The 16,271-nt window shown below is 45.6% G+C and overlaps 1 protein-coding gene across 1 annotated transcript; it reads left to right on the forward strand.

The window, feature by feature from the left end:
* The first annotated feature begins 9,741 nt into the window (after positions 1 to 9,741).
* On the forward strand, positions 9,742 to 10,940 carry LOC147443704 (uncharacterized). The gene has a single exon (XM_086526505.1). The coding sequence runs from the start codon at positions 9,757 to 9,759 to the stop codon at positions 10,345 to 10,347; it is 591 nt and encodes a 196-aa protein (XP_086382631.1). The 5' UTR covers positions 9,742 to 9,756; the 3' UTR covers positions 10,348 to 10,940.
* The last annotated feature ends 5,331 nt before the right edge of the window (positions 10,941 to 16,271 follow it).

Genomic DNA, 16,271 nt, shown 5'->3' on the forward strand with positions numbered 1-16,271 from the left:
GTCAGACATTGCACACACCTAGAATACTTTGTGTGTGTGTGTGTGTGTGTGTGTGTGTGTGTGTGTGTGTGTGTGTGTGAGAGAGAGAGAGAGAGAGAGAGAGAGAGAGAGAGAGAGAGAGAGAGATGGCGAGGGGGGGCGGGGAACGGGAGGTGTGACTCAAAAGACAAAGGGGCAACAAAAATACTACAATTATGGAGATCCTCTGAGAATCTAGTATCCAAAGAAGACAACCAAGAGTCGTGAGCAAATTGGTATCCACTACATACATAAGCCTCCACCAAAATGTAGTCAATATCCCCAGAGCCACCAAAATATAGATCCGCTAAGCCTATAAATGGGAAAGAAGTGAGTATGTTTTTTGGAGATCCTCTGAGAATGTAGTATCCAAAGAAGACAACCAAGAGTTGTGAGAAAATTGGTATCCACTACATACATAAGCCTCCCCCAAAATGTAGTCAATATCCCCAAAGCCACCAAAATATAGATCCGCTAAGCCTATAAATGAGAAAGAAGCGAGTATTACTATCGATTACATAATTCACTTCTTGAAAGGGTTTCCCTGCTTTGAACTGGATGGAACATCTCCAACGACATTAATCCCCTTCTTGGGCCAATGGGTCGTTACCAATGCATGGAGCTTGTTTGAGATAGATCTAACTTCGGGAGACACCTGTAGTATGTTGTACTGCTACGGCAGTCAATTTGTTGCTAGTGCTTTGTAATTCAGGCACAATGCTTTTGAAATCCATGCTATCCTTGTCAAGAAGGGACCTCTCCAAGAGACTCATGATTTTTGCCTGGTTGCTTTCTATGTGAGAAAGTTGTCCTTGCACTGAGCTCTGCTGTTGCAAAATACCATTGATCTGTAGCTGCATCCGCTCCTCTAGACGATGAAGATAAACCCCTTGCTCATATTATGAATGGCTCAACCAGTGAATGCTCTCTCTATAGGAAACCTGTGATGCCTCCGCTCTCTCACATGAGGCTTGAATTTTGGAGCATATTGTGTGGATGATACCTAATCCATCTACAATTTTCTTCTTTGCAGGTCCATCCCCACCTCAGGCAATGCGCTTGGCATTTCGTAAATTGTTGCCTGGGTCTCTCTTTGGGGTAGAAAATATCACCTCCGAAGAATCTCCTCCAGAGGTAAGCACTGCTCCATTACTCTAAGAATAAGATATATATTTAGCACTGGGTTATACATGTTTTTCTCTCTCTGTATTTTTCCACTATCCATCTCTCTATACCTTCCTCTCGATGGCGCAAGGTGGCCATAGAGATAGCAATAGCCAAAGCCTATGTGCATCCTATGGCCATAGCAAAAGGTTGTTCACTTTCCTATGGGCATAATGTGAAATCGAGCGGGCTCCCGCACACACACACACACACACACACACACACAGGCTCTCTCTCTCTCTCATGCCAAAAGTTGTGCATTTCGGAAAGCAAAAAAAGTGCTTGAGAAGCTTCCTGTGTAGGATGTCGTCTCTTGAAATGCACTGATTGTGGGATATGCCTAGCTTGGTTAGGGCCAAGAGAGCGGCTGCCCTACCTAATGCTTCTTGTCCATGAGCTCCATCCCTCTCTCTCTCTCTCTCTCTCTCTCTCTCTCTCTCTCTCTCTCTCTCTCTCTCTCTTCATCTCTCCCTTACTCATGTGTAGGCATATCCCACAATGAGTGCACTCCAAGAGAGGACATCCCATAGAATAAGCTCATTGAAAGCACCTTTTGTGCTTTATGAAGTGCATGGCATTTGGCATACATGTCAACCAAGGCAATGCTAGAATTCAAGGTTTTTACACTAAATTTCTCTATAGGTTGTAGGTTTTCTCAAGTTCAAATTTAAATTTAAAGGTAAATACCAAAATTTGTAAGTGGGATCAGAGCTCATTGAAAGCACTTTTTGTGCTTTATGAAATGCTAGGGTTCAAGATTCGGAAAAAAACATTTTTTAAACATACAAAATTCCTTCCCTTGAATGTCCTCAGGGAAAATTCTAGCTCTACGATCCCCACCATCATCAGAGCTCCATATCACTGCAAAATAGCACATATAAGCTCCTCTCCCACCCTGTTTATTTGTCTGTTGATCCGTCGATAATGAGCAATGGCTCAATTCCTCCTCCTCCTGGCTTTTGAAACTGAGTTTGCCAATTGTTTCTTGGCTTCAAGCCTAGTTCTTCCCCGTCAATAGATTGTTTTTGTCATGTGGGATTACATCAAACCTAGGTTTTTTTCTAGCTCTGCGAGCCCCACCATTATCAGAGCTCATTGATTAAGCTCATTGAAAAGGCTCTCTCTCTCTCTCTCTCTCTCTCTCTCTCTCTCTCTCTCTCATGTCAAATGTTGTGCATTTTGAAAAGCACAACAAGTGCTTGAGAAGCTTCTTGTGTAGGATGTCGTCTCTTGGAATGCACTGATTGTGGGATATGCCTAGCTGGGTTAGGGCCAAGAGAGCGGCTCCCCCACCTAATGCTTCTTGTCCATCAGCTCCATCATTTGAGTTTTTACACTATTTTTCTATATTTCGGGGCGGAATTTCCCCTTTTTCCCTTGCCTTCAACCGAAATTTTTGAAATTGAAAACGACACGAGTTTAAGCTGACCCTGACCGAGACACATTTTTCTCAAACTTTGGTGCTTTGAATAGTGCCAATTTGTTGAGCCCCTACCGGTGCTTTGCAATGTTTACAAAATTAGGCTATTATTTGGGTTTTTACACACTCTCTCTCTCTCTCTCTCTCTCTCTCTCTCTCTCTCTCTCTCTCTCTCTCTCTCTCTCTCTCTCTCTCTCTCTATTTCGGCGCTAAATAGCTAACCTAACAATTCTTGGTCTACTAAAAGCCTATGTAATGGAAGTAGATCAAAGATCCCAATGGGAGAAGTACTTACCCTTAGTGGAGTATGCCTACAATAACACTGTACATACTTCCACGGGAAAATCACCTTTTGAGGTAATTGAGGGAAGATCCTAAAGTCCCCTGCTACTTAAGGTACACGGGAAGATCTTCGCTGCAGATGAGTATAGCCGAGACCTACAAGAATCTTTCCAAAAGATTAAGGATGCTATCTCTATCTCACAACAAAGGCAAAAGGTTGCCGCTGATAAGCACAAAAGAGCCCAAGCCTTTAAAGAAAAAGATTGGGTCTTACTCAAATTTCCCAAGGCTCGATTAAGGCACACCACGGGCAAGAATCCTACAAGACACCAAAACTACTATGCTAAGTTAGCAAAAAGGTACTATGGTCCCTTCCATATTCTTAAGCTAATCAATGAGATGGCCTATCAACTCAAGTTGCCCAACCATTGGCTCATACACAATGCTTTCCATATGAGCCTACTAAAGCCCTACAAAGGAGAGCCACCTCAAGAACCAACTATTGAAAACCCACCGGAGATCGAGGACCAAGAAGAGGTGCTGCAGCCCGAGTCCATTCTCCGACATGAAGACAAGGTACTAAGAGGCTGTAAGACTATCCGACAATCCCTTATTAAGTTTATGAATTATCCTTTTGAAGATGCTAAATGGATGCAAGCCATACAATTAAAGGATAACCTAAACCTTGTCAATGCTTACAATGCTTCCCAAGAGTAAGCAAATGTACAAATGTTTAAAATGAACAAAGTTTTTGTCTTATAAGACTCTCTTTTTCTTTATTGTGCACAAAAATGAAGTAGTATGCATGCTTAGATCAAGTTTGCGGAGATGACGTCTCCTGAACACCAAGTAGAGCTTGTCACTCTACTATGGAAGACTGATAGGACTAATGTGCAGACATGCTTGCGGCAGCTTAGGCTTTCAAGCGCCAAATGGACTAGTCATCCATTCTGGAACGGTGTCGTAGGGTAAAATAGGGATCCTCTACCTGCCAGGAAAAGAACTAATGAATATGCTTTATTTTCTCTACCCCATAGTCGAGGACGACTATGATTTCAAGAGAGAGGTAATGTCATAATAATCAATATCTAATTCTCCTAAATGATTTTCTCACGTTAAACTGATCATTTAATATGGGGAAGTGCCAGTTGAGAAAAAGCTAGAATATTGGTTAAGTTAGCAGACCGGCCATATTAGGGATCCAAAGGAAGGAAAATAGGGATCCAAAGGGGGGCCATCTGCAAAAGAGCTATGTGCAAAAATGGGCTCAAAAGACCCTAAGGTTCAGCCCATTAAGACTTCCAAAATGCGAAATTCAAAGGTTGTGTCCAAAGGTCAAAAGCCTAGGGAAATTGGATGCTTGGTGTGTGTCCCAAAAGTCTTCAACCATCCCTACATAGGAGGGGGCGGGCCCTAGAAGTAGGAGATGAAAGAGAAACTCACACACACACACACACACACACACACACACACACACACACAAGCTCCCTTTACACAAAGGGAATGAGGGACACATGTTAGCTCCCTAGCCTAGATGCCCACAAGGTGTACTCAATTCCTATTGGATGGCCTTGGAGGTGGACCAATGAGAATTATGCTAGAGTAAATCTAGTTTAATTAATTTAAAAACACTTAATAAAAGAACCAATAAGAATTAAGCTCTCTAAAAGACTATTGGACAGTCTCCCAAGGGGTTCAATGAGCATTCAACAGCCCAATGGCTTGCCTGATTCCTATTGGCCAGGAGGCAAAGGGGTCCAATGAGAGTTTAGTTGAATTATGTAATTACCTAAAGCTCTCACAAAAGGGGACACATGTCAGAAGGCTATCACGTATGCTGCTTAATTTCCATTGACTAGGCATGGGGAGGTCCAATAGGGCTGTAGCATGAGTAATTAGGAAGGGGGGTCGACCAAGAGAGAGAGGGGGCTGATTTTCTCAAGGCATTATTCACTTACACACTCACACAATCAATGTGTGAAGCAAGAAGACTCTCACTCTCCTTCTTAAGCTTTAATGGAAAGATTACCACCTACTCCAAGCTTGTGAGAAGGGAGGCCTACACCAACAACTCTTGGCTTTGTGATGAAAATCCAACCAAGAGCCAAGCTTCAATGCATGCTCATCTCCTCTACCATGCTAATTACTAAGCTAAGCTTGCTAATATGAGTGATTATGTGAGGAGATGTATATCTTTCTCGTAAGAATACTCCTTCTTAAGCTTTAATGGAAAGCTTACCACCTACTCCAAGCTTGTGAGAAGGGAGGCCTACACCAACAACTCTTGGCTTTGTGATGAAAATCCAACCAAGAGCCAAGCTTCAATGCATGCTCATCTCCTCTACCATGCTAATTACTAAGCTAAGCTTGCTAATATGAGTGATTATGTGAGGAGATGTATATCTTTCTCGTAAGAATACTCCTTCTTCCTCTCAATCTACTCTCATACCCTGCTAGCTCTCACCATCTTCGAAGGTGTTTGAGGTCTTGGGTCTGAGACCATGAGGGAATTGATGTTGTGTTTAATAAGTGTCGTGCTTAGTGCTTGAAGTTTCCATCTTCATATTAATAGCTAGTATTGAAGGAACACAAAGAATTGTATTGTAAAATGTATCTCTTGATGGGAGAAACTATAATACAAAGTTTTTTGGATGGGGGACCTGTTCCATGCAAATCCGGTCCTCAATTGTTGTCAATTGCTTAATTTCTATCTCTTTTGAAGTATTGTTCATGCTTTCTAACTAGGTGTTATACTTTTTGTTGCTCTCTCCACCCAAGCACTCTTGTTATTCTCATTAGGAATCTATTCTAATAAAATGCTCACTATGTTTATGCTATTTTCCGCTACACACAAGCTACTAGGCCATTAAATGTTACACCAAGCTTTCCGACAAACAAATGAGGTCGGCAAATTTTCTTTCTCAATTTTATTGTCATATTTCTCACATTGTTGGTAAGCACAATCAAGTGGCTGATGCACTTTCATGATGACCAAGAGTCAATGCGGTGTCTATAGCAACTCACAATTATCTATCTTCTATGATAGATGAGTATGCTACTGACCCTGAGTTTAAGGCATAATGCCAGCCCTTGCATTGGGGAAGAAAGAAGAACCATTCACCTTGCAGGATGGTTATCTTGTCCATGGAAATAGGCTATGTGTTACCCACTTCCTTCGTAAGAAAGTCATGTATAAATCCCATGCTCCTGCCTATCCGGGGTATAGAGGCCTTTAACCTATTCTTCGAGGAATAGAGACGTACTAAGGTGCTTCACGACTAAGGTGCTTGAGAGACTTAAGGTGTTCCCAAAGTCAACCATAATCCCTACTCATGGGGAGGCGAGCCCTTATTGTAGGGGCATGAGAGAGAATACACACACCCTCACACAAGTCAAGCCTTGTCTAAAGAAGCAACAAGGACACATGTCAAGTTCCTCTCCATGTTGCCCTCATAATTGGTTGGACTCTTAAGGGGTCCAATGATAATTTAGCTAATTTAATTAATTGTTTATGCATTTATCAAGTCCTCTCTCTCAAAGGGGAAAGGGGGACACTTGTCCCAAGGCTAGCATGGTTGCTTGATATACATCATGCATGTGATTGGCTAGGCTTGTAGGGGTCTAATCAACTTCCATCATGAGCTACAAGGGGGGGTTGACCAAAGCAAGCTAGGGGTGTGCTTGGGGGGTATACTCTCTCTCTCTCTCTCTCTCTCTCTCTCACACACACACACACACACACACACACACACACATGCTCATTCTTGCTTGGCAAAGTGCAAGAGCTCCATCTCCTTCTCCAAGCTTGTTGAGAAGTTGAAAGCCTACACCAACACTCTTGGCTATGGAATGCAAATCCAACCAAGAGCCATGTTTCAATGCTTAAGCTTGCCATCTTCTGCATCATCATTATCATGCTATGCTATGCAAGAAGAGTGATGATAAGTGAGTAACTATCTCTTTCTTGTATGTTATTTCTTCTTCCTCTTCCCTACCCTTATTCCCCGCTAGCTCTCTCCACCCTCGACGGTGTTTGAGGCCTTGGGACTATGAGGCCGGGGATGGTTAATGCTTTTACAAGTTTATGTCATGCTCGTGATGCATGAAGCTTTCCATATTCATTGCATCACCTACGTCACAAGGAACACAAAGATTGTATTGTGCCAAGTCTCTCTTGATGGGAGAATCTATAATACAAAAGCCTTTTGGAGGGGGACCAGCTCCACATAAATCCGATCCTCAACTGTTGTCAAGTTCTCTTACTCTCTCTCTTGCAAAAGTATTGTTCATGCTAAGTTAATTAAGTATAATGGTTATGTTGCTACCGCTAATTAAGCTCACCCTCTATGTTCCCAAAGTAGTTTCATGAAAATGCTCACTCTAATTCTCTTAATTCCGCTATTCTCAAAGTTTATAGGCCATTTTCATTACATTATAAGTCGACTCTCAGCCAAAAATAGGCCAGCGTTGACAGTATGAAAGCAACAAATGTTGTTTTGAAACAGTCTATGATGGATATATACATCTACCAATGTTGAGGTGAGCAAGTTTCAATTGTGCCACTAGTAGGAGAGACATGAGGGTTGATTTTTGATGGACACCCTTGCCCTTGTTTTCCAACATTTTTTGCTATTTGTTTGTGATTTAATGAATTTTTTGAAAGGTAGCTTACAATTTCATCGATGTAAAAGGGGCAAAGTATCAAAATATTAGTAGGACACCTGTCAAAAAGCAACGTTGATCAACGTGCGTGAGAGGGGATGAGTGCTAATTTGAGACTAGAGGCTAAGAGCATCGTCGCACTTGGTGTCTACAATGGCTCAAGGCGCTACACTACTAAAAAAAGTGTCTCTGTCAGCACTTACAACCCTTATGGGGTCACGTGCAAGCTATAGTAACCCCATAAAAGTGTCTCTGTCAGCACTTACAACCCTTGTCCGTGACCCTTATGGGGTCACGGGCAAGCTATAGTAACCCCATGCAAAAAGCACCGCGAGAAACACTTTTTATAGCGCATTGGCGACGACAGGGTTTTGTAGGTCAGAGAGCATCATATTGACTTGCGCACCGATTTGGAGTCAAGAAATAGAGGAGATAAGGGTAATTGTTTACAAATGTTGTGTCACGTTGTCAGGGGATATGGGATTCGAAAGCGGAGCCGAGAAAGCGCGGGGCCTCTGGCTATGGGAAAAGAGATAAGGGAGAGACGCACAACACCGCACGGTAGGCTAATAACCACTTTGAAATGGAAACGAAGCACAAAATAGCTGAAATTAATAGCACGGACAAGAATCGACGCTCGGTTGTCAAGGGTTGTTAACGACACAGTTAATTGGATTAACTCAAAATTAAGGAATTTAAGCTCCCTTTACAAAGAGTTTAAGCCAAATTAGTTTGGCATGAACCTCGACGACGATGCTCGAAAAGCTCTCTTTCGTGTCTCTCTTCTCTCTTCAATTGCCAACAAGAAATCTCTTTAGTATCATCCTTCCCTCCAAGCTCGAGAGAGAGCGAGCTTACTTTCCTTGTCTCTTTCACGCCTCTTCTCTCCAAGCTTGAGAGAGAGAAAGATTGCTTTGTCCTCACCTCGTCTTTTTGGATTTCCCTTGGTTTCCTTCCTTATATCCCGGCTTCCTCCTCCCTCCTGTGTGTCGCTTTTCTCCAAGATCAAGAGATTGAAGCCTTGTCAAGGTTCAGTGAGAGTGAGAGGAAGAGGGTCCTTCGAAGCTTAGTCGATAACTCCCTTCCTTTACTTCCTCGTCCTTTTTTCCCCACCACAATTTTCAATGACTTCCCCGCTTCACGTTTTTTCCTCCCTTTTTGCATGCTACTCCAAAAAGCTTCTAAAAAATAGCTCCCCTCCTTAAGCAACGCCGTCGTTGCTAGGGACCGCACGAATAAACCCTTGATGACATGGCATGTCGGCTTGGACATGCACTGAATTCAATGGGGCTCAGACCGAATACGAACACCATGGCCCGCTGGACATTTTTCGCTTCTTGATCGAAGCCATCCGAGTATCGCTACAGTCGTTGTGAGTGCTGCTCTCCCCCCCTATGTCCTCGTTCGCTGCCATCACCCCCATCTTTTTTCTTTTCCACCCCTTTCACACCCAGTAGCCACACCCTCCTCTATTGCGTTGGATTTTGGGCGGCCATTGGCAGGGGGCCTCCCCTGAAAGCACACCACATTGGGTATATACATAGGTCATGTCATTCCCAAACATGACATTCGAGGCAAAAAGCTCATCAAGAACTTAATGTACTTTTGTAAGGGCTTCACGACCAAGCCAGTGCCAAGCACATGTACATGTTTAACTGTATGCACACTAACTTTCCATGATCATAGATATCCAAAACTTTGAAGAAAACTATTTTGGCCCTTTAAAGCCGCATCTAGCATACATTTAGCAAAATTTGCGTGTTATCGAGCCTTGGTCAGTGCTCAATAAACATTTGGACGTCAAATAAGCTTATTTTGCATCCTCTTGCTCTTTTTCCCATCATGAAAGAGGAGCGAGACGACAACATTGCATGATCGATAGATGCACTTAACCTTTTGGCCTGGGGAAAAGGGTAATTGTTTATTAATGTTGTATCACGTCGGGTGACCGATAGATGCACTTAACCTCTAGAAGAGCTAGGTGGGATGGGGCTCCAACCAATGGGAGCATGCTCGAGCCTCCAAGTGAGACTCGAGCCTCGAAGTGAGGCTAAGCTGTATAGGTGCATGTGCGTAATAAGGAGCAAGGTGGAAATGTCAAGAGGGTGTGATAATGCATGATGCATGCCACATTGCCACCTGGCACCTGGCAGGCCAACACAACGCAACGCGTGACGCAAGCAAGTCACTGCCTCCCTCCCCAAGCAAAAATGGCGCAAGTGACAAGAGATGCCACGCGTGGGCCCAGGCCCCATCAAAATCCATTATCCCTCAGGGCTCATCAGGCTCACAGGCAGCCTACAGGGTCTATAAAGCATTTTGGGGGCGGTGCTTGTCTTTCCACCAAGCTTCCTCGTACCGACCCGCAAACACGCTCTTGCCCACACGCAGTTCCCTGCATAAAAGCTTCAATGGCTTCCCTCTCCCTTCGCTCCTCCTCCTCCGCTTCATATTCTCAATCCTCCTCTTTCTCCTCTTCTGCCCACCGCAAAAATGCATCGACCCGCTCCCTTCCTCGCCGCGGCCAAGTGAAGGCTGCAATTTTCGCCTCTCTCTTCGCCTCCATTGCAGGCATCCTCGGCTTGACAACTCAGGGCGATGGTGCAAATGAGGAAGCCCGCCAATTACATTCATCGGATTTTGAAGTAGGCGTGGGTATAAATGGCAGCACGCCCTTTGCTGATGAAGAAGAAGGTGCAATAGTGGAGGGAATGTCTGCATCTACGACCTCGTCCGTGCAGCAATATGGTCCTCCCCATTCTCTGGCCCTCAGGGTTGAGGGGCAGGTACTGCAAGTGTGAAGAAGGAGAAGGATGTGCTGAGAATATGATGTTGGTCTACAGACAATTATACAGAAAGAGCAAATTTTTTGGTGAATGGAAGGGGGGGCAGGAAGAAGATGAATTTGAGGCAGGTCTGGCTCGGTGAGAGCCGTCATGTCTTATTATATTGAAAGAGCTAGAAGGCAAGCCTGTGGTCTCTCATACTTGTTGATATGTGTGTGTGTATGTATATGGATAGGTTATTTTTCCTCACAACCATCTGGATTCCGTATGGTTTGATGGTCATTCTGCATTCAGTCCGCACAGTTCTTTGCGTCGAAGTTGCCGCCTGTATATGGGTTATCCTTAATCACAAGCTGCATCTGGATTCTGTAATATCGTTTGGTAGATGTCATTCTGCATCAGCTTGCCGAGTTACCGCTGTCGAAGTCACTGCCATCTGGTAGCTGCATTTACAGAACTATCATACATCCCCATGAAGAAATTTTGCTTCCATTATTTTCCGAGCCTTTGCAGCCCTTTTTGTGGGCGTTGCAACTGGTGTTTACTGTATTCATCATCAACGTTGTGCTTCATCTCAAAATTGAAAACATTGGGTGACATGTTCTTAAGATTTGCTCTCTCTCTCTCTCTCTCTCTCTCTCTCTCTCTCTCTGTGTGTGTGTGTGTGTGTGTGTGATCACCTGCATGTGGTGCGAATTGACAAGATCTGTTGGCTCGGTCGAATACAAGTCACGACTCACAAGATCTACGTCATGGTTGAACCGCATAAATCTCCATGCGCAGGAAAGGTGTCGAAATAGTCAATAGCGTTGACCAAATTAGGGCCCGAAGCCTTGAACTCACTACCTCACGCACGCTAGATTGGTGAGTCAACCTCGAAGTTAGCTCAGTGTTTGGGAAAAATCTTTTTTTTTTTCAAACATACAAAATTCCTTGCCAAGAGGAAATTTTTTAGAAAATTAGGTCACTTTCTCTATTTTGGGGTGGAATTTCTCCTTTTCCACTTGCCCTTAACCGGCATTTTTGAAATTGAAAACGGCACGATATTAAGCTGAGACACATTTTTCCTGAACACTGTTGGGTCAAGGTTATAGGCGAGGGGGGGTTAAACTGTGCATCGTGAGCTCAACAAACGCTGCCAATGGGTTTGTATCTTTGCCGATTTTGGTAAGAGTTCCAAATTGCTCTCTCTACCCCTGCCACTCTTCTAGGCTAATGAGCCTGGAAAGTCATTGTTGCCATCAGCTCAACGTTGCCAGCAAACGTGTGAAAGGCCTTTTACTCCCCGTAACTGTGACGACCCGGGAGTTGGGCCGTCAATGCGGAGAAGCGTGGTGGGCCAGTTTGCGGAAGCGTGCGGAGAACAAGGGCCCGGCTCGGGGTAAGGTGCTTTTGTCTTCAAGGGGCCTGGCTCGGACGGGACCGGCTCAGGGAGGGCCCGGCTCGGACGGGACCGGCTCGGGTCGAGGTGCTTGTCTTCAAGGGTCTTGGTGCGGACGGGACCGGCTCGGGTCGAGGTGTTGTCTTTCAGGTGGGCCCGGCTCGAGTCGAGGTGTTGTCTTCAAGGGGTCCTGGCTCGGACGGCACCGACTCAGGAGGGCCCGGCTCGGATGGGACCGGCTCGGGTCGAGTTGCCTTCAAAGAGGCCCGGCTCGGACGGGACTGGCTCGGGCGTGGTTGCGTTCCATGGGTCGACAGTCGTGTTGCGTTTCGCGGGTCTTGCGTTCCGGGTCCCTAGCCCCACGTAGCCTCAGGCTCCGCTGCACTCACGGAGGGTCATAGCGTGCCCTGGGGAACCTTGCGTGGAGTCCCCACGGTGCATGAGTGCGTGGAGTGAGGCTAGCGTGTCTAGGTGGGGGGTCCCCTCCCGTGGCCGTTTTCGGGAGGCTCATACCCCTTATATACACCCCCGGCTGGAGAGAGTTCAACGTCCTCGTCGAACGAAGGGAAAAGAGAGCTTGGATATGCATGAGGCCAAGGGACTAAGGGGTGCATATAAGTGCAAGGTGCGTGAAAACTGTACCCGAAAATGCAAGTAGAAATATGCTTTGTTTTTGTCATTTTTGGCATGAAGTGTGTATTTTTGGATTTTTGGCAGAAGGCTGAAAAGATATGCTTTGAATACCCAAGTAGAAATCCCCATACTTGAGCATTCCCCAAAAAAAGGTAACCCGGTGTGCGCGGAGCCACCTGCTGCGTTGGCCCGTGCGGAGACTTCTTGAAAGTCGAGTTGGAAGGAGAGTCCGTCGCAATGCAGCCCTTGCGATTTGCAAGGAAACTTACCGTCATGTGGGACGCGCGTTGTAGACTTAGGCTGACACCAGCTTTGGTTTTCAATCGCCGAATCTTGAATCGGGCAAGGTTTCTTGGTTAGATGCAGTCTTTAGGTTGAAGTAGCGTTGGTCGTCATGACACCATGAAGGCTTCGGCTGAATCTTCACTCTTCAAACTGATCCCTGTTTGTCCCTGTGTGGACGTCATTTGGAGGGCTAGCTCGGTGCCCTGTGGTCTCTTGTAGACTTGAGTGGGTCTTCAGCTCAGCATGGGCCACAAAAGTGGCCGGGGCGCGACGAACACGGTTGACTTGGTTCGTCGCGTTTTTCTCTTTTTGTTTTGATAAGAAGAGCCCTGTCTGGCTTGCATCTTTCCTTTTTGTCGTGTGGAGGTGCCCGGCTCGGATCGGGACCGGCTCGGGTCACGGGTGACGGCCCGGGGTTTGGACACGTCACGGGGACGGGGACGTGGAGCTCTTTTCCTGGAGCTCTGATACCAAGTGTGACGACCCGGGAGTTGGGCCGTCAATGCGGAGAAGCGTGGTGGGCGAGTTTGCGGAAGCATGCGGAGAACAAGAGACCGGCTCGGACGGGACCGGCTCGGGGTAAGGTGCTTTTGTCTTCAAGGGGCCTGGCTCGGACGGGACCGGCTCAGGGAGGGCCCGGCTCGGACGGGACCGGCTCGGGTCAAGGTGTTGTCTTCCAGGGGGCCTGGCTCGGACGGGACCGGCTCAGGTGGGCCCGGCTCGGACGGAACCGGCTCGGGTCGAGGTGTTGTCTTCAAGGGGTCCTGGCTCGGACGGCACCGGCTCAGGAGGGCCCGGCTCGGACGGGACCGGCTCGAGCGTGGTTGCGTTCCATGGGTCGACGGCCGTGTTGCGTTTCGCGGGTCTTGCGTTCCGGGTCCCTAGCCCCACGTAGCCTCAGGCTCCGCCGCACTCACGGAGGGTCATAGTCTGCCCTGGGGAACCTTGCGTGGAGTCCCCACGATGCACGAGTGCGTGGAGTGAGGCTAGCGTGTCTAGGTGGGGGGTCCCCTCCCGTGGCCGTTTTCGAGAGGCTCATACCCCTTATAGTAACGATCAAACACCCCCCCCCCCCCCCCCCCCCCCCTCCCCCCTGGGGCGCGGTCCCCTCATATCCTTGTTTACTTTTCGAGGCCGAGTTTATTGTTCGGAGTTTATTGTTCAGCTTTCGAAAACCCAGGCTTCTTCGTTGTTGACACCACCACTCTAACCTTGATATAGTGCTAAGGGTTGCAGAGCCAGTATGTTAACTAGCTGTGCCTTTTGTGTGATTTTTCCATTTCCTATTCCAATAGTCATCTCTCTCTCATTTCCTATTGAAGTACTCATTTCTATAGTTGCAGAGAGAAATGAGTACTTCAATACTATAGCTTTAGTTGGTGTCACACTAGGGCAAAGTTGTTCCTCATTTCTCCACAAAAAAGCAATATTGAGGTAGAAGGCGTGGTCAAATGGCGACCTTACAAGCCTGGCCAACTTTTCAAGGCGATGGCAACCTTTCAAAAAGCAACCCACAAGCAAAAAGCCCTTTCAGAACATTACAATATTGAGATAAGCGAGGACCTTGCCTCTGTATTGGATGTCTGCCCCTTCTTGCTTGCCTTGTCGTGCCCCCTTTGCAGAGTGTCATTTTACTCTTTCCCCCTGCTTTGAATTGCCCTTTGCCATCTCCCTCTGGTGAAGCTCCCATGTCTCTTGGAGATGCCTTGTTGAATGCTCTCACAACGCTGATTGTCACTTTACTCTTTCCCCTTGCTCTGACTTCCCCTTCGTCATCTCTTTCTTGGGGAATCTCCCATGTCTCTTGGAGATGCCTTCATGAATTGCCTCACAATGCCGAGACCTTTGAACTCTTCAACTCTAATGGAGACCTCTGGGGTATCGTCCCCTCTGCATCTCCCCCATGCATCCACTCTATCTCAACATGTTGGAGCTTCCATGCCCCTTATGCAAACCGTACACAAGGATCAAAGTTACTCTGCAACCATAAGGGTTCAACCCTATCTAAAGAGGTTCTTTGTACCACATGCAACAGTTGGTTCACAACCCAACAATTATGGCTTATTCGTCTATGCCGCCTATGACATATGTTGAGCCCATCAGAACCACTCAGGCAAGATTTTTCAACCCTCTCTTTAGACCCACTTTGCATGGAGAACCAGGTATATTCACGTCTCAGTTCAACATCTGGAATGACAATGAAGGTTTACATAATATCAATATGTGTGGCTTTCCAAATATAAGCCCGACTCAATCTCCACCTCAAGCAGAATGTATCCCTGATAGAAGTGAAAGCCCTAATAATAGACATTATCGACATCAACACAACTAGCCTCGTAAGGACAACCCGCTAGAAGAACATGCAGAAGATTATTCTTCCTCTTGAGGATGCTAAATCTTTCACTATTAATAGAGTTGATCTTGATGTCAGGCACAGTTAGTTGATGGACATAATTGTTATAGGCCTAGGTCATGGAGCTAGACCTTTTCTGGAATTCTTAGAGAACTAGGTGGCTTATAATTGGGAGAATAGAAACCTCTTCCCCATAGCAAATTCACCATCTCCCCAACAATTTCTATCTATTTTTTTTCAAAGATGCCAAAGATTGCATGAACAAAAAAGTACTATACAGAAATCTTCCCACGGTCTGCTTACATTGCTTTTTATAGGGTCATCTGGTCAAAGACTGGCCTATTCAGCAACAAACTACAACATCAAATTCCCCTTAAGGACTCCCCCCCTGAACCCCAAAGGACCTTTCAACCTACCAACAAAAGAATGTTGGGAGTTGGGGAGGCCGATTGCTTGGACAATTCAACAATTCTTCACAGACTTCACCATCAACATGTCACCTTCTCTCCCAAAACCAAGTACATACACACTTAAACTATGACAACACACACACACACACACACACACACACACACACACACAAGAGAATAAATTGACAAGGACAGAGTATAAGAGATGTAGACATAATTAAGGAGTATATATAATAACACAACATAGCATAAGAGAGAGGGAAGGAAAAATTTTGGGCATCTACACAAGAAAGACCTAAAATCATAGCCCCAAACTTTACGGCACCCTTCTTGTGGAGTTTGGTATTTAATTTATTATTTGAGTTATGGGTGGGCAAAATTGCAGGCCCCTCTTTTACAACTAGTCCATTTTAGTACTTGAGCACATCACTTATTGCATGTTCCCTAAAGGTGAGTTCTCACTAGAGCTATTTACAACAGTCATAATGGATTATTGAATAAAAAGTCTAAAAGACTGTGGATGGATAAAATGATTGACATGATTATTATTTACTCAAGCCTCCTTCTCAACTCCCAAAACTTCACTTTACAAATCATTATGCACTCATTATTAGTAAAATCAAATAGACAACACATAATTAACCATTAAGCCAACTATCCCAATTGCAACTAGCCACATACAACAGAAGGGTGCCCAGTTTCGTAACATCCCTCCCACCAGGGATAACAAATGTCCTCAGTTGCTCAGTAGAGAATCAAGTGGACTGTGTGAGTGATGGAAAGTGTGGAGAAGGCCTAGGAAATTGCGGAAAAACTTTTCAGGAATCCATTTGGTATCCTCTCTAGGGTAGCCTTTGAAGGTCAAAAGATAGCGGTT

This window comes from Adiantum capillus-veneris, chromosome 13 (assembly GCF_014529385.1).
Source record: "Adiantum capillus-veneris isolate H3 chromosome 13, ASM1452938v2, whole genome shotgun sequence".
NCBI lineage: Eukaryota > Viridiplantae > Streptophyta > Polypodiopsida > Polypodiales > Pteridaceae > Adiantum > Adiantum capillus-veneris.